This window comes from Chiloscyllium plagiosum, chromosome 2 (genome assembly GCF_004010195.1).
Source record: "Chiloscyllium plagiosum isolate BGI_BamShark_2017 chromosome 2, ASM401019v2, whole genome shotgun sequence".
NCBI lineage: Eukaryota > Metazoa > Chordata > Chondrichthyes > Orectolobiformes > Hemiscylliidae > Chiloscyllium > Chiloscyllium plagiosum.
The window spans coordinates 33,400,498-33,423,505 of record NC_057711.1 but is presented as its reverse complement, the minus strand read 5'-3'; the positions used below and the strand labels follow the sequence as shown (position 1 = coordinate 33,423,505).

The 23,008-nt window shown below is 40.6% G+C and overlaps 1 protein-coding gene across 1 annotated transcript in view; it reads left to right on the top strand.

Annotated features, from left to right (window-relative positions):
* The window catches only part of iqgap2 (IQ motif containing GTPase activating protein 2), a 351,441-nt gene that overhangs the window by 317,142 nt on the left and 11,291 nt on the right, over nt 1-23,008 (top strand). The window contains exons 33-36 of the mRNA XM_043702704.1: nt 17,561-17,648; nt 20,194-20,406; nt 21,482-21,642; nt 21,794-21,937. Coding sequence (XP_043558639.1) covers nt 17,561-17,648; nt 20,194-20,406; nt 21,482-21,642; nt 21,794-21,937 — 606 coding nt within the window. The remainder of the gene's footprint in view (nt 1-17,560; nt 17,649-20,193; nt 20,407-21,481; nt 21,643-21,793; nt 21,938-23,008) is intronic.

Below are 23,008 nucleotides of genomic sequence, written 5' to 3'. Positions count from 1 at the left end.
TCGCCTGTATTACGTATGTCTGTACTCTGTTAAATTGGAATTAAATCTGGTAAGTATCAATGATTTGTAGAACGAGTGTTGTCAAAAGAAAACTTAGAAAAAGAAAGATAAGGAGGAGATTGAGGAGAAGAATGTAATTAATATCATTATTATGAATCTGATGGTCTTTTTTATATGCCACTCTTGCTGTGAAGTTCCAGGAATAGATGTACTGGAGACCTGTGTTCAAATCCTGCCAGAGAAGATGGTGGAATTTGAATTCAATAATATCTGCAATTAAGAGTCTAATGATGACCATGAATCCATTGTCAATTGTCAGAAAAACCCATCTAATTGACTAATGTCCTTTAGAGAAGGAAACTGCCATTCTCACCTGGCCTGGCCTACATGTGACTCCACACTCCATAGCAATGTGGGGTCAACTCTTAACTGCCCTCTGGCCCGTTAGGGCTGGGCAATAAATGGTGGACCAGCCATTGACGCTTTCATCCCGTGAATGAATAACAAAAAAACACTCTAATATTTTGCTTGTTTTTTTTTCCTCGGTGTGTTGCTCGAAAAGCACAGCAGGTCAGGCAGCATCCGAGGAGCAGGAGAGTCGACATTTCGGGCATAAGCCCTTCATGAGGAATGTCCTCGCTTTCTCCTATTTGCTGTCCAGCATCTGCAGTCCTCACTTTCTCCTTTTTCTCCTCCTTTCTCCTCACTTTTTCTGCCCAGTTTCCTTTGATCCACTTCGATCGATTGTTTCGTTAAGCTTCAGGACGGTTTGAAATACCTCATTTGCTCTTTTGTTGCACCTCTTCAAATGATCTCAGGAACCGCAGAAAGCATTCCAGTTCAACACAATCCCTATCCATTTACTAACATGGCAGGATCATGAATTCCTCGGGATCCTGTTGAGATCAAGACTGTCTAACAGAAAACACTTTTGAAAGCTCACCATTATCGAGGATAAAAATCTAGTTGCTGCTGGTATTCATGATATCAGCCCCCTTCTCCGCTATTCACATGTGGACGATCTGCAACAGGAGCAGGAGTAGGCCATTCAGCTCACTTTGCCATTTAACTAGATGATAACTGATCTTCATCCTCACTGCCACTTTCCCACATGATCTGCATATCCTTTGGTAGTGGTCTCCATAAATACATTGATTTCTGTCATGAACATGCACAATTGAGTTTCCTCTGGAGTAGAAAATTCCTAAGATTCCCCTGCCTCTGAAGAAAAAAATCTTACCACTTTAGTCTTAAATGACCTAAACTTTACTGAGAGGGATACAGAGAACCACAGCAGCAGCTTCCAATCCCGTGTCTTGTCTAGTTGAGAAGCAAGGTTGTGACATATCAGCACTTCCAAGTCTCTCACCAGTATAAGACAGATGTTTCTATAATAGTTTCTCGACCAAAATCTACAAATTCTTTTCCTTATCATGCTGTCAGCATATCCCATCCTCAGAATTTTGAAAGGATATTATCCCATGTCCCCCTCTAGGCCGCACCTGTAGTTTTCATACCCATCAAGTACCCTATATCATCTCCTGTTTTTCAGTTTTATTTCACTATTGTGCACCATTAACAACACATTAATAGACATTTTTAAAAAATTGAATATATGTACATTACTGTACCCTTACTGGTTTTGCTCATTCTAACGCTAATAGAGATAATTTTCTTTAATATTCTCCAGTTTTCATTCAGTTTGAGGTCAGGGAACAATATCAAAGTTGCCAATTCATCCAGAAATGCAGAGGGTTAAGGTGAGACACAATACCTCAATATTGTTGTTCTGGTGCTGTTACCTAAGATGTTCATACATCTTTGATAAGTTAAAAAATATTTATGGAATCCATAATGGGTTAGCTGGCTGCCAGAAGCAAGTCATATGATAATGCCTTAATTCCCAGCAAGTTATTGTGATGATAACGTTCAAAATGTTTTTCTTTCTAATGATTGCTCTCCCCAATCAAATTAAGTATTATGTGATACCAGAGCTAGTTTGTAACATATTTCCAGTAAAGCTGGGAGCATCCCCTTTAAATAAGGTTTGCAGTGAAAGAATTATTGCAAAATGATAGGTCATGCAGGTTTGAAAACTAACATAATGAGTTCAATATGAGCCCAAGGTAAACTAATTTGAATGATTTTTAAAGCATGTTTTAGGTAATTGAGGATGGTTCTGTTGATACCAGAGTTAAAATTTGTCTCCAGTGCTAATGGTACAGACAATAGGGCATTGACGTTCCATTTTATCTTCTGCACTTTTTTTGTTGAAAGCCATGTCCACGATGCATTCTAACTCCAGAGCAACTTTATATATAAAGAAGACTTGTCAGGATGAAAAATTAGCTTTTATTAAGAAACAAAGAGGATTGATGAGGGCAGAGCAGTTGACGTGGTCTATGTGAACTTCAGTAAGGCATTTGACAAGTCTCCCCATGGGAGACTGGTTAGCAAGGTTAGATTTCATGGAAAACAGGGAGAACGAGCCATTTGGATACAGAACTGGCTCAAAAGTAGAAGACAGAGGGTGGTGGAGGGCACTTTCCATACTGGAGACCTGAGACCAGTGGAGTGCCACAAGGATCAGTGCTGGGTCCACTACTTTTCATCATTTATATAAATGATTTGGATGTGAGCAGAAGAGGTATAGTTAGTAAATTTGCAGATGACACCAAAATTGGAGGTGTAGTGGACAGCGAAGAAGTTTACTTCAGATTACAATGGGATCTTGATCAGATGGGCCAATGGGCTGAGGAGTAGTAGGTGGAGTTTTATTTAGATAAATATGAGATACTGCACTTTGGAAAAGCAAATCACAGCAAGGCTTATGTACCTTAAAGGTAAGGTCCTAGAGAGTGTTGCTGAATAGAGAGATCTTAGAATGCAGGTTTATAGCTCCTTGAAAGTAGAGTCGCAGGTTTATAGGATAGTGAAGGAGGCATTTTGTATGCTTTCCTTTATTGGTGAGGGTATTGAGTAAAGGAGTTGGGAGGTCATGGTGCAGCTCAACAGGATATTGGTTAGGCTACTTTTGGAATATTGCATACAATTCTGGTCTCCTTCCTATCGGAAGGATGTTGGGAAACTTGAAAGGGTTCAGAAAAGATTTACAAGGATGTTGCCAGGGTTGGAGGATTTGAGCTATAGGGAGAGGCTGAATAGGCTGGGGCTGTTTTCCCTCAAATGCCAAAGGCTGAGGGGTGACCTTATAGAGGTTTATAAAATCATGAGGGACATGGATAGGATGAATAGACAAAGTCTTTTCCCTGGCGTGGGGGGAGTCCAGAACTAGAGGGCATAGGCTCAGAGTGAGGGGGGAAAGATATAAAAGGGACCTAAGGGGCAACGTTTCCACGCACAGGGTGGTGCATGTATGGAATGAGCTGCCAGAGGAAGTGGTGGCAGCTGGTACAATTGCATTATTTAAAAGGCATCTTGGATGGGTAGATGAAGAGGAAGGGTTTAGAAGGATATGGGCCAAGTGTTGGCAAATGGTACTAGATTGGATTGGAAAATCTGGTCGGAATGAACGAGTTGGACCAAAGGGTCTGTTTCCGAGCTTTACATCTCTATGACTCTATTTACACTAAAATTCAAAGAATGAGGTGAATTAATTCTGATTAAAAAGTAAATCCCCAATGATTTTTGGACCAGTTTTATAAGTTGACATTTGCCCATATATAATTTTTGGTCAGAAAGAACATTCATTTTTTTTTGTCACTTCACCATGGTATCAGATATCTTCAAATGTGAGATTGGTATTTGCTTTCTAGAGCAGAACAACAAAGACCAATCCAAGTACTATACCCACTTTATTTACTGAAGGTCTCACAGTTTACATTTCGGAGTGCAGTCAGTGGCAGGAATACCACAGGTCTGCATGCAGTAAAATTTAAAAGAAAGAAGTGAATTGACTTCTATTTTTCTTCAAGGAATCATTACCAGAGTTAGTTTATTTCCTGGAATACACGGAGATAGGTTTCCTTTTGATGAGTTTCCAAGAATGTACAGCAAGCTTTTTTTTTGCTGGTGCAGAAGTGCGTTATTTCCAGTGAAAATGCTGAGACACGAGTTCTAAAAAATGGCATTTCACACATTCTAATATTGAGATAAACATGAACCTAGTGTCGGGTATTTTGCAAACTGCAATTAGTCATGGAGTCATAGAGATGTAAAGCATGGAAACAGACCCTTCGGTCCAACCTATCCATGCTGACCAGATATCCCAACGCAATGTAGTCACATCTGCCAGCACCTGGCCATATCCCTCTAAACCCTTCCTATTCATCTACCCATCCAGATGCCTTTTAAATGTTGCAATTGTACTAGCCTCCACCACATCCTCTGGCAGCTCATTCCATACACGTACCACCCTCTGTGTGGAAAAAGTTGCCTCTTAGATCTCTTTTATATCTTTCCCCTCTCACCTATATCTCTGCCCTCTAGTTCTGGACTCACCTACCCCAGGGCAAAGACTTTGTCTACTTATCCTATCTATGCCCCTCATGATTTTGTAAAGCTGTATAAGGTCACCCCTCAGCCTCCAACGCTCCAGGGAAAACAGCCCCAGCCAATTCAACCTCTCCCTATAGCTCAAATCCTCCAACCCTGGCAGCATCCTTGTAAATCTTTTCTGAACCCTCTCAAGTTTCCCAACATCCTTGCAAAAAGAAGGAGACCAGAATTGTATGCAATATTCCAAAAGTGGCCTAACCAATGTCCTGTATAGCCGCAACATGACATTCCAACCCCTGTACTCAATACTCTGACGGATAAAGGAAAGCATACCAAACACCACCTTCACTACCCTATCTACCTGCAACTCGACTTTCAGGGAGCTATGAACCTCACTGTAAGGTTTCTTTATTCAGCAACACACTGTAGGACCTTACCATTAGTGTATAAGTCCTGCTAAGATTTGCTTTCTCAAAATGCAGCACCTTACATTTATCTAAATTAAACTCCGTCCACCACTTCTCAGCCCATTGGCACATCTGATCAAGATCCTGTTTTAATCGGAGGTAACCTCCTTCACTGTCCACTACACCTCCAATTTTGGTGTCATCTACAAACTTACTAACCATACCTCTTAATTTGCAAATGATGAAAAGTAGTGGACCCAGCACCAATCCTTGTGGCACTCCATTGGTCAAAGGCCTCCAATCTGAAAAACAACCCTCCACCACCATCCTCTGTCTTCTATCTTTAAGCCAGTTCTGTATCCAAATGGCTAGTTATCCCTGTTTTCCATGAGATCTAACCTTGCTAACCAGTCTCCCCTGTGGAAGCTTGTCGAATGACTTATTGATCACGTCCACCGCTCTGCCCTCATCAGTCCCCTTTGTTACTTCTTCAAAAATGTCAATCATGTTTGTGAGACATGATTTCCCATGCACAAAGCCATGTTGACTATCCCTAATCAGTCCTTGCCTTTCCAAATACATGTACATACTGTCCCTCAGGATTCCCTCCAAACCCTTTCCCATCACCATCAGGCTCACTGGCCTATAGTTCCCTGGCTTCCCCTTACCACCCTTCATAAGCACCACATTAGCCAACCTCTAGTCTTCTGCCACCTCACCAGTGCCTATCGATGATACAAATATCTCATCAAGGGGTCCAGCAATCACTTCCCTAGCTTCCACAGAATTGTAGCGTACACCTAAAGACAGTCAGCATGGCTTTGTGAGAGGCAGGTCATGCCTCACAAATCTTATTGAGTTCTTTGAGGAAGCGTCAAGACAGGTTGACGATGGTAGAGCAGTGGATGTGGTGTATTTGGATTTCAGCAAGGCATTTGATAGGGTTCCCCATGGTAGGCTCATTCATAAAGTCAGGAAGTATGGGATACAGGGAGATTTGGCTATCTGGATTCAGAATTGGCTGGCTGACAGAAGGCAGAGAGTGGTTGTAGATGGAAAGTATTCTGCCTGGAGGTCAGTGTTGAGTAGGGTCCTGCAGGGCTGTGTTTTTGGGCCTCTGCTCTGCAGTTTTTATAAATGACTTGGATGAGAAGGTTGAGGGGTGGGTTAGTAAATTTTGCAGATGACAAAGGTTGGAGGTGTCGTCGATAGTAAAGAGCGCTATTGCAGGTTGCAGCGCAACATAGACAGGATGCAGAGCTCTGCATCCTGTCTATGTTGCGCTGCAACCTGCAATAGGCTGAGAAATGGCAGATGGAGTTCAACCTGGATAAATGCGAAGTGATGCATTTTGGAAGGTCGAACTCGAATGCTGAATATAGGATTAAAGACAGGATTCTTGGCAGAGTGGAGGAACAGAGGGATCTGGGTGTGCAAGTACATAGATCCCTCAAAGTTGCCACCCAAGTGGATGGGGTTGTTAAGAAAGTATGTGATGTTTTGGCTTTCATTAACAGGGGTATCGAGTTTAAGAGCTGTGAGGTTTTGCTGCAGCTCTACAAGTCCCTGGTGAGACCACATTGGGAATATTGTGTCCAGTTCTGGTCGCCCTACTATTGGAAAGATACAGAGGCTTTGGAGAGGATGCAAAGAAAGTTTACCAGGATGTCGCCTGGACTGGAGGGCTTGCCTTATGAAGGAAGGTTGAATAAGCTCGGACTTTTCTTTCTGGAGAGAAGGAGGAAGAGAGGAGACCTGATCAAGGTGTACAAAATAATGAGAGGCATAGATGGAATCAATAACCAGAGATTTTTTCCCCAGGGCAGGATTGACTGGTACAAGAAGTCATTGTTTGAAGATATTAGAAGGAAAGTATAAAGGAGACATCAGAGGGAGGTTCTTTACACAGAGTTGTGAATGCATGGAATGCGTTGCCAGCTGTGGTGGTGGAAGCGAAGTCACTGGGGACATTTAAGCAACTGCTGGACATGCACATGGATAGCAGTGAGTTGAGGGGTGCGTAGATTAAGTTGCTATATTTTACATTAGGATTAAATCTCGGCACAACATCGTGGGCCTAAGGGCCTGTTCTGTGCTGTACTTTTCTATGTTCTACACCTGATCAGATCCTGGGGATTTATCCACTTTTATGCATTTCAAGATATCCAGCACTTCCTCCTCTGTAATATGGACATTTTTCAAGATGACCGCATTTATTTCCCTACATTCTATATCTTCCATGTCCTTTTCCACAGTAAACGCTGGTGCAAAATACTTGTTTATTATCTCCCCCATCTCCTGCAGCTCCACACAAAAGCCGCCTTGCTGATCTTTATGGGGCCCTATTCTCTGCCTAATTACCCTTTTGTCCTTAATGTATTTCTAAAAATGCTTTAGATTCTCCTTAACTCTGTTTGCCAAAGCTATCTCATGTCCCCTTTTTGCCCTCCTGATTTCGCTCTTAAGTATACTCCTACTGCCTTTGTACTCTTCTAAGGATTCACTCGCTCTATCTTGTCTATATCTGACATATGCTTCCTTTTTGGAGGAGAAAGTGAGGTCTGCAGATGCTGGAGATCAGAGCTGAAAATGTGTTGCTGGAACAGCGCAGCAGGTCAGGCAGCATCCAGGGAACAGGAGAATCGACGTTTCGGGCATAAGCCCTTCCTGAAGAAGGGCTTATGCCCGAAACGTCGATTCTCCTGTTCCCTGGATGCTGCCTGACCTGCTGCGCTGTTCCCCGCAACACATTTTCAGATATGCTTCCTTTTTCTTAACCAATCCTTCAATTTCTTTAGTCATCCAGCATTCCCTATAGTTACCAGCCTTTCCTTTCACCCTAATAGGAATATACTTTCTCTAGATTCTCGTTATCTCATTTCTGAAGGCTTCCCATTTTCCAGCCGTCCCTTTACTTGTGAACATCTGCCCTCAAACAACTTTTGAAAGTTCTTGCCTAATACCATCAAAATTAGCCTTCCTCCAATTTAGAACTTCAACTTTTAAATTTGGTCTATCCTTTTCCATCACTATTTTAAAACTAATAGAACTATGGTCACTGGCCCCAAAAGTGCTCCCCCATTAACACCTCAGTCACCTGCCCTGCCTTATTTTCCAAGAGTAGGTCAGGTTTTGCACCTTCTGTAGCAGGTACATCCACATACTGAATCAGAAAATTTTCTTGTACACACTTAACAAATTCTTTTCCATCTAAACCCTTAACACTATGGCAGTCCCAGTCTATGTATGGAAAGTTAAAATCCCCTACCATAACCACCCTAATATTCTTACAGATAACTGAGATCTCCTTACAAATCTGTTTCTCAATTTTCCTCTGACTATTAGGGGGTCTATAATACAATCCCAATAAGGTGATCATCCCTTTCTTATTTCTCAGTTCCACCCAAATCACTTCCCTGGATGTATTCCCAGGAATATTCTCCCTCAGCACAGCTGTAATGCTATGCCTTATCAAAAATGCCACTCCCCCTCCTCCTGCCTCCCTTTTTACCCTTCGTGTTGCATTTGTATCCTGGAACATTAAGCTGTCAGCCCTGCCCATCCCTGAGCCATGTTTCTGTAATTGCTATAATATCCCAATCCCATGTTCCTAGCCTTGCCCTGAGTTCATCTGCCTTCCCTGTTAAGCCTCTTGCATTGAAATAAATGCAGTTTAATTTATCAGTCCTACCTTGTCCCTGCCTGCCCTGACTATTTGACTCGCTTCTGTTCTCAACTGTACCAGTTTCAGACTGACCTCTTTCCTCACTATCTCCCTGGGTACCCCTCCCCCTCCTTGTGCTCCCCACCAGCTTACTATTTTAAATCCTCCCGAGCAGCTCTAGCAAATTTCCCTGCCCGTATATTAGTCCCCTTCCAGTTCAGGTGCAATCCGTCCTCCTTGGACAGGTCATTTCTACCCCAGAAGAGATTCCAATGATCCAAAAATGTGAATCCTTCTCCCATACACCAGGTCCTCAGCCATGCATTCATTTGCTCTATCCTCCTATACCTACCATCACTAGCTTACAGCACTGGGAGTAATCCAGATATTACTACTCTGGAGGATCTCCTTTTTAAATTCCTGCCTAACTCTGTCCACATTCTCCCTTCAGAATCTCATCCTTTTCCCGACCTATGTTGTTGGTTCCAATGTGTATAATGACCTCCTGCTGGGCCTTCTCCCCCTTTGAGAACATTCTGCACCCTCTCCGAGACATCCTTGATTCTGGCACCAGGGAGGCAACACACCATTCTGATTTTTTGCTGCTGGCCACAGAAACATCTGCCTGTGCCTCGGACTAGAGAGTCCCCTCACACAATTGATTCATTGGAACCTGACATACCCCTTGTTGCATTAGAGCCAGTCTCTATACCAGAAACTTGGCTGTTTGTGCTACATTCCCCTGTGGGTCTATCACCTCCTACATTTTCCAAAATAGCATACTTGTTTGAAATGGGGATAGCTACAGAAAATTCCAACACTAACTGCCTACTTCTCTACCCTTTCCTGGAGTTATCCCATCTATGTGACTGTATCTGCAACTTTTCTCCCTTCCTACAACTGTCATCCATCATATCCCATACTCTTGTAAATTCCTCATTACCTCTAACTATCTCTGCAGCTGATCCATTCGATCTGATAGGATTCACAACCAATGGCATTTATGCTGATAATCCTCAGTAACACACAAACTCTTCCTCAACTCCCACATCCAACAAGAAGTGCATATCACTCTACTAAAGGTAATTTTTGCTGCTTTCAATCTACAGACCCAGAAAATAGCACCGTCTTATTCCTCTACAAAACATTGCTCCAGACTAACTTAATATTTATGGCTTATATTTTTAAGTTTAATCAAGAGACATATCTCAATATAGCATCTAAACAAGAAAGAACACACTCCACTCAGCACTGCAGACTTTCTGTAAGGCCACACTTAAAAATATTCACTTATGTGTTTCTGTGCTGTGACCTCTCCCAAACAGGTTCCGCCAAGATCAGTTGTGAATTTCACTGTTTAAGTTTTCCTAGATGCACTACGATGTCCAGTGATACATGAATTCAAGCAGCAAAGGCAGAAACTGTGCAGGTTCACTGCTATGTCACTTAGCAGTGTTGGTTTCAATTGTCACTATAAATCCAGCTGCATCATTTTAAAAAAAAACTGTGCTCTAAGACTGTTAGATTGAAGAAGCAAAGCTTCATCACTTTTTGAGAAAATAACAAATTAGGTGTAAACAATACTTCTGACAAAACGTATTCCTTTGAATCGCTTGTTCGTGAATTGATTTGTTAGTTGAGCGTAATTCAGCTGTGTTTTATTTGAACAAGTTGTTTCTAAGAAAGTGGATTTACTTGATTAAATCATGAAAGACATATCTGATAGGCAACACCTGCAATAAGTGAGAAGGGAACCAACAAGATAGAAAAATATATTAGATCTTTTCCTGAGCAGTCTACCTTTCACAGAAGTGATGTGGAGGTCCCAGTGTTGAACTGGGTTGGACAAAATTAAAATAAACATACAACACCAGGTTATAGTCCAGCAGGTTTATTTGGAAGTGCTGCCTCTTTGTCAGGAGTTCCCAGGCTGATGAACCAGCAGCGCTCTGAAATCTTGTACTTCCAAATAAACCTATAACCTGGTGTTGTGTGATTTTTGACTTTTCACAGAAGTATGAGACCAAGTCCTGTCTATCCAATCAGTGAGCATTTCTTCCTTTGTGTTCTGTGGTATTACAGACTTGCTAAATGGGCTAGATTCAATACAGATCAAACAGTCAAAAGAGCATCTGTGACGCACCGTGGACCCTGAGCAACAGCAGAATTGTACTCGATCACACTCTGTGACCTCATGGTCTGTTTGTCCCTCATTGTACCAAATAAAGTGAGAGATTGACCTTAGTTCAAAGTAGAGTGCAGGAAGGCTAGCTATGAGTAACACCAGGTGTTCCAAAAAAATGAGATGTCAAACTGAAGCTACGAATAGGACTATTTGTGTGGCATACATCATTAGCGGCAAGTGATTGTGCAAATACTTCATCCTGTCAATCAAAGGATCAAATTGAAGTTTTGTAGTCCGAGTGATGCTGCAGAAGAGGGGTCTAGCTCAGTGCCTAGATGATAAGAGCATGGTGCAGAATAAAGCCAATATCATGGATTCAGGCCCTCGCCAGCTGTGATGGACCCCCTCCCTCACCTTTTCCCTCTCCTGATATAAGAAGTTTATTACAGATTCCACTGCTATTCATCTGCATCTCAGCTTCCAGGAAAACAACTGTTACAATATCAACCAGCTACCAAACTCCCAATAAATCTCTTAAACTGATAAAAAGGACTTTGAGTTTTGAGGGATTTGTGACTTGCAACTCTCCTCCTCTTTCCTTCCTTGTTTTGTCTTATTGAAATACTGAAACAATTCTCTGAAACATTTCAATGTTTTGTTAAACAAGTCCAAGCTTTGGTTTAACTTGAGAGATCTTGCTATGGAATTATTTCTAAGTTTGAAACTCATTTGAAAAAAAAACAGGGTAGGGGGAACACCCTTCAACCGCAGTAAGGAGGTAGATAAAAATGGGAAAGTAGATCAAATAATAATCACTATTGTGGGGGGTGCTTTTTTTTAAAGAAAGAAAAGTAAACCTATTAAATTTGGGATTTGAAATTTAGTCTGTGATCAGGTACAGAAGGCACGACTGTAGATAAGGCAGGATGATCAAAGTATAGGGAGCCATTCAAGTGAGTGGAGTAAACCGGAATCTACTGATGGTTGGGGAGAGTATAATTAGTGGGATCGAACCTTGTTTCATGCAGCCATGAGCAGGAGGCTCTGCTGCCTGCCTGGTGCTAGGGTTAATGATATCTCGGAGCTAGAGAGGGAAGGATGACATGTCCTCTTCAACGTTGCACCATCAACATTGACCGGACTGGAATGGAGGTTCTCATGAGAGAATTTGAACAGTTGGGAGCTACCCTATATACTCTAGCAATAATCGATCTCATGCAAAAGTCAACCCCCTATATTTGCCCAAGTAACTTGGAATTTTTTTACATCTAAAAATAGTGTAACAGATAACAGATCGATGTTTATGAGTCAGTGTGCCGGCCATCACGTCCCGCTCCAGTATTCCAGTCTGCCGGTTGTTCCTCTCCGCTCCCAGTCTTCCTGTCCACTGGCTGTTGTGTTCTGCTCCAGGTTTTCAGAATTACCATAATTATTTTTTAAATTTGTTTAGAGATCAGTTGGGCTTCTGCTAATGATACAGTATGAGTTTTGACAGGCGTGAATTTCAGCCTCTCGAAAGGAGTATCCTTGTAACAGTCGACCCCATAAAGTTAACCTTAAGTGGTCAAAAAATTCAACTAGTACTCAAGTATGATCGGTAAATTACAAAGCAGGCGTCCAAGGTAGTTTATTAACATGAGAGGAATAGATGTGATAACAAAAATTTATCTTGGATTGGGAACCATAGGGTCCTTTCTGGGTGGAGGTCAGAAATAGGGAAGACACTGGTGACAGTAGACTATAAACTCCCTAACAGGAACTGTACTGTAGGACAAAGAATAAATTGAGAGAAATGAGGGTGTGTAATTCAAAGCAGGGCAATAAAATGCATTAATTATGAATGACTTCTACTTTTGTGCAAATTGGAAATCAGAGTGGCAAAGGTTGCCATGATGAAAATTCATAGAATGTGTTCAGGACAGTTTCAAAGAACAATATGTTGTGAATCCAATCAGTAATCAGGCTGTTTTGGTTCTGGTACTGTATAATACAGTATCTGAGAATAGCAGATCCTCTAAAAAACAGTGATCATGATATGATCGAATTTAGCATACAGTTTGAGAGTGAGAAACCAGAGTCTGAAACAATGGCACTAAACCTTTTTTAAAAAAAGTAATTCCAAAGGAATGAGGCCAGAGTTAACTGAATTGGTCCGGGAAAGGAGTTTAGCAGAAAAGACAGTTAAGCTATTAAACAAAATAACTACCGAGCTAGTAGATGCACTGGCGGTAATCTTGTGAGAATCCTTAAATTCTGGAAAAGTCCCAGAGGATTAAAACTGCCAACGTAATAGCGTTATTCAAAAGAGAAGGTCATGTGAAACACGTAGGTACAAGCCTGTTAGCTTAACATCAGTCATTGAGAAAATGGTGATCTATCAGGAAGGATTTAATAGCATTTAGCATATTAGGGCAGATTTTCGAGTGGCTGGGCAGCCATTATTGCAGGCATAGGGATTACACTGCAAATCTCAACTATTGTAGCATTCTCCACAGGAATTGCTGGAGAAATTGACCCTTCTGTGGGAAAGGTCTCTGCTCCTGGAACATTAGAAGAGTTTCCACAAAAAACAGAAACTTTGGATGGTTCTGATTTAAATTAAGTAACATAGTTACTCAGGGGAAGTTACTTTTTAAAATGCACAGTCTAACTCTTGAGTAACTATTCAACATTTCCCTCACTCGCAACCCACAGACCCCTCACATCCCTTACACTGACCTGACAATCTCTCTACACCTCTGGGAGCTGACACCTCTCAGCTCCAGGAGCTAACATCCCTCCCCACAATCCACACGCTGTTAGATTTAACCCTGCCTCCCCACCATGCTGCCACCGACTAACTTGTTACATCACTCTGTCAAATTCATCCGTTTCAAACCAGACTCAATTTGAACTCCACCAGACTAAACCCGACACCTGACACCACCCCAATCCCCACTCCTAAACACTTCACCTGCCCTCTCCAGGTCTGTTCAGACCTGATTTCTCTAACCTACCCTGATCTATCCGAAACACTTTTTTGCACCCTGTCCTCTACCCATCTAGCATCCTCACCCCTGGCAAGCTACCCTGATGACATACTGCAACCCTTACCCATCTGGTACCCAATCCGCCCAGCACCCTGACATCTCACTTAGATTATAAGCTTTTACCCTTTGACGGCAGCTGTCAAAGTGGCTATTGGGATTTTTCCATTTCAGAATTCGTCAGCTGAGTGCTGTGAAAAGAAGATGTGGTTTTCCTTTCGCTGAAAGTTCTACACTAAGTACAGTCAGAATGGGAGTATATCTGTCATTTCTGGGAGAGTTCTAAACTTTATTATTCCAATGTTCCTTGGATACGGGGTGGGGGGATCAGGGAGGGGGGGGGGAGGTTGCAGTGTGGAAGAGAGATATCAGGGAACTGGAAAGTATTCAAACAAGTGTAAGAACAGAACACAATGAACAAAAGCAATAGGAACAGAGAGAGGCCAATCGGCCCCTCAAGCCTGTGCTGCCATTTAACAGGGTCATGACTGATCTGTCCCAGGCCTCAACTCTTCCTCATGCCAGCTCATCATAGCTCCTCAATATTTCAAACATCATTATCTCTTCCTTAAATACTCTGTGTAATCTAGCCTTCTAGGGTGGGGTAAGAATTCAAAATATTACTCCTGAGTAGTAATTCCTTCACCTCTGTTTTAAATGTGTCCCCTTATTTTGTAACTATGTTCCCTGGTTCGAACCTCACTCATGAGTGGAAACATCTTCTCAACATCTACTCTGTCAAGCCCCATCAAAATCTTGTATACAATATTTCACTTCTTCTAAATGCTAATGAATAAAGGCTGAACCTGCTTAACTGTTCTTGGTAGATCAAACCCTTCATTCCCAGAATTAGCCTGATGAATCGCTTTTTGAACTGCCTCCAATTCCAGTATGTGCTTTCTTAATTATGGAAACTGAACTTATGCGCACTACTCCAGGGACAGGCTATCAATACCCTGTATAGTTGTCACGAGATTTCCCTATTTTTAATTTCCAATCTCCTAGCAGTAAAGGTCAAACTTCCATTTGCCTCCTTAATTACCTGGATTCTAACTACTTGTGTTTTATAAACCAAAAAATTCAGATCCCTCTGCGCTGCACTTCCCTCGTCAAATAATCTGTCTGTTGATTCTTCCAACTGAAGTGCAGGATTATGTACTTCCCTTCATGCAATTCCATCTGCCTAGTTTTTGTCCATGCCATCAACCTATTATTGTCTGCTTTCAAATTCTTGTTTCTCATCACAGGGCGCTGCCATTTCCATTTAATTTTATATCCAGCAAATTTGGACATATTGCATTCTGCACACCCTTCAAGTAATTATTATAGGTAGTAAATAATTGAGGCTCTGATCCTTATGATATTCCACTAATTATGGTGTTCCAACCTGAAAAAGACCCATTAATCCCAATTTCTAATTCCATGTGCTTTGTTCAATCCTAAATCCATGCACACACATTATTCCCAATACCATGCATTCCTATCTTGTGAAACTTACCACATGCCTTCTGGAAATACAAGTACACATTACAACTACTGGTTCCTCTCTGTCAATTTGGCTTGTTATATCCTCAAGAAAATTAACTTCAGCAAATTTATTAAATGCGACGTCTTTATGTCTGTCTGTTTGTGTTCTGCTCTTCTAACTGCCCTGCTATTTCTTCCCAGCAACAAGGTGTGCAGGAACAGACATTCCTGGGGTTCAAGTTCATTGATCATTGCAGGTGGCAAGGCATGTTGACAGAATCGGGAACAAAGATGGGATCTTTGGCTTCATGTAAAGAGGCATTGAGTATAAAGACATAGGAGGCTATGCCAACCCCAACTAGAATATTGCATGACCATATTTTAAGAAATAAAATTAGGTCCATGAGAGTCTGCAGAAAATATTTAACAGACTGGTTCTAAGAACTGAGAGGGTTCAGTTACAAGATTAGTTGGAAAGGCTGGAGTTGGTCTACTTCGAGTGAAGGCAGTTGAAATTTGATAGAAGTGAACAAGACTATGAGAAGCTTCGATAAGGTACAGTAAAATCCCTTCTCATTATCTGATGATAGAACAACTAGGGGACACAGAATTAAGCGAAAGATGCAATTAGGGCAAGTGAGGAAGAATCAATTGGTAAAACTCTGGAAATCTCTGCACACAAGGGTGATGGATGCAGAAAAAAATCAAAGATTTCAAAAAGAATTTGAATAGACATTGAAGGAAATAAACTTCTAATGATATGGAGATAAAGCAGGAGATTAGTCAGTTACTTCTCAGGAGCAGATCATTTTGATTCCATGACTGTAATATTTAATGATTTAGCCACCTTTTTCTGTCATTGTACCAATGGGAATTCATACCTCATTTACTCAGAGGAAATGGCCCACTTTAGTTGGCTAGTATATCTGCAGAGTACAGAGATTGTGTCCGGCCAAGAGAAACACCAGTCTCTTCGATATCTAAAGGAACATTTTGTACTTTTTTTTTTACATAGAGTGGTATCTGGCTTTCAGATGAATTGGAAATCTTTGCCTTAATCCTGTTTTACAAGTATTTCATGCCTTGTTTTTTAAGTTCAACAGATATTACAACATTCAGAACAATGACTTACATTTAAGGAGCGATGGTTGATGTTGAGCTAGGAAGGGATTTTAGCAGTCACAAAGCCTGGAAAAGTAGCTGAATTTAATGGCTGGGGGAAAGAAACAACAATAGTGAGAGGCTCATGCACATTGGCAAGGGAGAGAAGGTTGGGGGATGGGAGCAGGGATCACTTTGCATTGTGAACAGTGAGGGAGCGACTCAATTACTGGTGAGTTTATTTTTTGGCATCCCCACAGTGTGGAAACAAACCATTCAGCCCATTACATCCACACCTAACTCTCTGAAGAGCATCCCACCCAGACTCCCCACCCCCAATCCCTGCAATCCTGCATTTCCAATGGCTAATCCACCCAGTTTACACATCCCTGGGCAATGTAGCATGGCCAATCCACCTGACCTGCACATCTTTGGAGTGTGGGAGGAAACTGGAGCACCTGGAGGAAAACCAAGCAGACATGGCAGCAATGTGCAAACTTACACAGACAGTCGCCCGAGGATGGCATTGACCCCAGCTCTCTGTCACTGTGAGGCACAGCCGTGCTAACCACTGAGCCATTGCGGTTAATGGAGCATTTGGGGCAGAGTGCTGATCCCATCTCACTGTTCCATCTGTTGCCAGGTTTTCTCAGATCCCAGAAGCCCAGCGAGCCAGTCCTAAAAGAGGCACTGAGCCACGTTATAATATTTAAATAAGAAGCCCTTACTAACTCCAAAAAATAGCAATAGGTGGGTGCGATGTTATACTTTGGTTTGCAATTCTTCAATCTGTAATCTGCCCAACCTGTGTGTGTGTGTGTGTGTGTGTCAGGCAGATATTAAATTTACCTCCACAGAAGACCAAAGGAATCAGTAGATTAGCAGAAGCCATCATTTAACTCTTGATAAGTGACCTGTATTCCTACCTGTCAGTGCTGCAGTCACGAGTACTATACCAGACTATTATTTTAACTTGAAGGCTTTTACTGTTCTGTTTCCATCTCTATTGTGTGGTTGTCTGTTTTACAACCTGTATCCTTCAAACATCAAAATTTCTCATTTGGAGAAGATCATACAATATAACAGGTTCGCAAGGATTTTCTGCTCAATCCCTGGACGACTTACAAATCATCCTGATATTGAGCAGATGTAGCTACAATTTTGACTAAAGGCAAATGGCTTGAGACTGAACCAAAGCAGAATATTGAGTAAATTTCCAAATGTATGACCATACAAATGGGAAGAGTATACCAGTGACTTAACCCACTATTACTATTGCAAACAAAATATCTTCCTTTTTTTTTTAAAAAAGGACCAAACAGTTGATTGTGGATGTGATCAGATCTCAGCCAGGAGAAACGTTGACTGAAATCCTGGAAACACCAGCCTCCTTGCAACAGGTACTTTCATTTGTATTCTCAAACATTTTTATTTATTCATTATTAATGTCTCTGTCAGTTCCATTTATAATTCTGGTCCAGGAACTGATGTTATAACGTAAAGGAAAGCAAAGATTCTCTAACTTCAATTGGCGAATCAGGTTAGTTTGGAACAGGAAACATGTTACAGCAGATTCTAGAACAGCAACCTTCCATCACACAGGGTCAAGGAGATTTTTACAGCATAGATCACTCTGTACACAACAAATAGCAAGGGACCAAGCGCTGAACACCACTGGACACAGGCTTCCAGGCACAAAAACAACCTTTGACCATCACCCTTTTTCCTACCTCGAAGCTAATTTTGGATCCAATTTGCTTAAGTGCCCTGGATTCCATTGACCCTTAGCTTCCATTGACCCTTAGCTTCTGTCATTTAAGACCTTATCAAAGGCTTTATTGAATCCCATGTAGATTGCGTTATCCTCATCGAACATACTACATCACCATCACACACAATTCAATCAAATTTACGAGACATGATGTTCCCCCCCTTTAAAAAGCTATGCTGATTATTCTTGATTAATCCTTACCTCCCCAAATAGGATATTCAGCCTGGTCCTCAGATATTTTCCAATAGTTTCCCTGCATCTTATGTTAGACTTACAGGCCTGTAGGTTTCTGGGTAGGTTCCCTACCACCCTTCTAGTATAATGATACCATATTAGCTATCCTCCAGCTCTCTGGCATCCCTCCTGTGGCCAGAGAGAATTTGAAAACCAATGTCAGAGCCACCGAAATTTCCTCCCATAGCAACTTTGGAGTCATGTCAGCGGGGCCTGAGGATTTATTTATTTTCAAACCTGCTAAAACCACTAATACCTCCTCCCCCTCAATTCTAATTTGTTCACGCATACCACAGCAACTCTCCCTGATTTCTGCACTCACAGTATCTTGTGAATACAAGATACTTATTGAAAACCTCAGCTGTCTTCTGGATCTACATACACGCATTGTCACTTTGGTCCCTGGTTATTCTCTTGTCCCGAAAATATACTAATAAAACACCTGAAGGATTTTCTTTTACATTACCCGCTAGTTTTTTTTTCATGTCCCATCTTTGCTCTCCTGATTTTATTTTTATTTTTATTTCTATGCTACATTTGCTGTTTTAAGCCTTCAGTGTCTGCCTGTGTAATTTCTTTCCGGGTCCTCAAATATTCATAGCTTGCAGAGGCTACTCAATTTCCTTAAACAACATCAGGATGCTATGGTCTAATATCACTCCAGTAGCAAAGGATGAAGTCATTACCTCATTAACCAGTAGTCTGCATATAATTCCCCCACACGCAGCAGCTGGATTGCCATCTGCTATAAAGGCGTGATGAGAGGATTCTGTGATGCAGTGGTAGTGTTCCCACCTATGAATCAGGAGACCTGGGTTCAAGTCCCACCTGGTCCAGAGGTGTGTAATGACACCTCTGAGCAGGCTGACTAGGAAATATAAGGGTGATCATGGAAACATGATCAACATCTGCTTCAGCGCGGATGGGGCAAATAGAGCAGAGCAGCCTCTTGAGAACCAAACGTAAGGCACTCCTAAAGAGTGAAAGGTCATTATCGCTATAACATTTCACAGGGTTGCAGTTTTTGATTCATGGAGTGGACAAGAAGCTTTGTTTAGGAATGCAGCAATTATTATTACACTTACAATTTTGTTGGCATATGTTTTATGTAATTTAAGAAACACCCATTTCATAATAAATGTGTTAGGTTTAAGCAAGTGTTTATATGTTGATGGTTGTTTGCTTGGTTGGTCCATCTTGTATTATCAAATTGTTTGTGTTAAGGATCTATTCTCGATGTTTATTAACAACAGTGTACTTCTGCCACAAACTCCGGTTTGAGGGAACGGAATATTGAATTAGTTAATAAAGTGGATTTATTTTCACTTGGCTTGTTGTATAGTTTTCCTTGCTGGCTTCTATATTTCTTGTCTTTAGTGTTCAAGCAATGAGCATTTGTGAAAGTTATAATGATCAGACAGTGATGTTGCCAGTCTACAAAAAGGATAATGTGGTACACATTACATGTTAAAACTGTCTTCCCGCAGTTTGTTTTTCATTTATGGTTGGATGTTTGTTGAATTCCTTATACTTGAAAAAAAAGCAAACTGATGCTATCTCTGTAATGATGTAGTTATAAAGGAATGTAGCATAGGACTGATTTGTAGCTATGGTAACTGTAGAGTCCAAACGCTCTGGGACTGTTGATTTAACCCAAACAGTTTTCTTTATCATTTAATCTTGTGGAAAAACTATCATTTACACTGGATGAACAAGCTAAATACATTTGAAGTGATTTCTATCAAGCCGTAGTTAGTATATTTAAAAAAAACTGGAGGTTATTTCTGTGCTGAGTGAATAGAAAACCCTTCTTCACGATGGTTTTAAATTGCTGATCAAATTAATTTCCGGGAGGATTTTGCCAGAATAGTAGTGTATGTTTGTTGTCTTGTTAATATGTACATATCTCAGCTGGTGTAAATCTTTGTGCCATTTATTAGGAAGCCAATCATTTGAATATGGTTGAAAAACGTGCTCTACTGGATTCCAAAGTTCCTGAAAATGTGAAACACAGTCAGTCCATCCTTGAGGATGGGCAACTTCCATTGGAACAGAAAAAACGAAAAATCCAGAGGAACCTTCGGACACTGGAACAGGCTGGCCTGGTCTCATCGACAAATAAATACCAGGAACTAATCAATGATATTGCAAAGGTACACAGCAGAGAAGCTTGGTATTTCAATGAACATTTCTTGTTCAGAAATAGGTTGTAAGGATATGCTCAGCAATTACAAACCACGAAAGAGTTTAATTTTGATGGAGGATAAGCTTCTACAAACAATTATTCCAGTGGAATTAATAGTCGCATAAAAAAATGTGCATTAAGTAGGAAAAGTAGACATGGATTTTTTTAGGTAAAATTATGTTTAACTCATTTGCTGGACTGTCGTGAAGAGGTCTAAATTTCAGGATATATAAGTGCAAATAAATTGGAAAAGTTGCACTCTCCTGCTGGAAGAGGAGAAAGCTAAACAGAGATTTGATACAAGTTTCTAAAATCATGAGCAAATAGAGACACAGTAGATAGGGAGAAACTGTTGCTGCTTATAAAAGGATTGAGAATGAGGGGGCACAGATTTAAAGTGATTTGTAAAAAAAAAATGCAATGTCGAAAAATATTTTCTCACGCAGTGAGTAGTTCAGGATTGGAGCGCATTACCTGGAAGTGTGGTGGAGTTCAATTGTGGCATTCAAGAAGGTATTAGATAATTGTTTCTTTTCAAATAATACAGAAGAATTCTGGGTAAACATAGGAGATCGGCAGCAAGTCACTAAGCTTATTTGGAGAGCCAGTTCATACACAATGGGCCAAAGAACCCCTTCTGTATCGTTACAATTCTGCAAAGAGATCACATTTTTAAAATCAAATTCTAAAATGTCAGAAATATATTAACCTTTGGATGATTGTGAAGACAAAACTGTGTTGTTTGACTGCATTGGTTAAATCTATTTTCAGTTTCTTTAAATTCTATGTATTGTGCTGAAATGTTGCATTTCAAACATGAGCCCACAGCTTTCTAAATACTGTGCAGGATTGCTTGACTTCACTCTACAGGTGACTGTTTGAAACGACCATGTTCTCATGCCACATTTGCTCAAACGTCACTGTTGCCCCTCCTCATGTAACCATATTCGAAAATGCTTATAATGATCTGGTTAAAATACACATTTTAGATCTATTTAAATTCTAGTTAAGTGAGCTTAACTGAAATATCTTTTGTGTTTCAGGATATTCGCAACCAACGACGGTATCGTCAGCGTCGCAAGGCTGAACTTGTGAAACTGCAACAGACTTTGGGTGCACTTAATTCAAAAGCCAAATTTTATGAAGAACAGAACAATTATTACAACACATACATTAAAACCTGTCTGGACAACTTAACAAGAAAGTACGCAAATGATATGGTTCAATTCAGTGATATGTCTATATTTAATGCAATTCATTAAACCACATCATTAATATTCAGACAGCCTTCAGGTACTACTTTGTGAATCACTTAAATGATCAAATAATAAAAGATTTTCTTTGGCGAATTACAGGAATGCCAGAAGATCAATAAAATTAGATGGAAAAGGAGAAGAAAAGGGTAACAGAAAAATGAAACAATCAACTTTACGCTACACAGCAGCTCGCCTGTATGAGAAAGGGGTTATTCTGGAAATTGAAGGACTTCAATCTAACCAGTGAGTAACTTTCATTGAAAAGAATATTGAATCATCAGTCTGCTGTAAAATATCACAGTACCACGGAATCTTGGTGCCTAGATACTGTATCTACATGTTTACTAGCAACTTGTTACAATGAGGAACTATTGAGCAGTGTTCTTAAAATATCTCGGTGATGTAACTCAAGGCTCATAATCACTTCTCCGTACAACTTCCACTTATCTGCAGATGAACGTTTTCATGATTATCTAAGATTGCACCGTTCTAAAGGATGAAGGACATTATGAGCAATAATTATAACAGGTGTGGAAAATGAATCGATACTCCTTCATGAACTGAAAGCGCTGAATTTTAACGACTGATGGCTTCAGTTCTGCATTTTATCAATCTACTCTCGATTGTCATAATATAGAGAAATACCTGGATGTCTCCATTTTCCTGATGTATTAACTGCCCATTCAGTGCTGTGGTCAATGACTAATACAGTCATCTGGACATTAGTGATCACATCAGTGGGAATTCACATCCAGGAAGTTCTCATGTTGTACTTAGTGTTTGGTTTCATTTGTCTGAGTCAGAAGATGTGGGAGCAATGCTGTGGGTCAAATGTAACTTCTAATGGTTGCATCCCTGCAGAATGTTGTCTTGCATATACTCAAAGGATGTTTAGACTTATAAACTTGTGTGATTAATTAATTTATAAACTCAAAATGACTGTTCCTTTCTAAACCATTTAATGTAAAATCCTCTCTTTCCCCTTCACTCATTACTTTAGGAAACTAATGTAGGATGTGACACCAATAAGGCTTTAATCAAAGATGTTATGTAGCGATGTCTACGTTAAATAGCTTTGGAGCTTATCAACACAAGGAACAATTCTCAATTTTCATAGTCTAGAAGGGAGCCATTCATACCTTTGGCTCTCTGAAAGAACTATTCAACGAGACACTATCCACCATTCTTCCTTATAGTCCTGCATGATTTAAAATAACAAATCCACTTCCTTTTTTAGAAAGTTGTTATTGAATCTGCTTCCACCACCTTTTCTGATCGTATGTATCAAGTAATAACGTGCTATTTTTTCTTTTA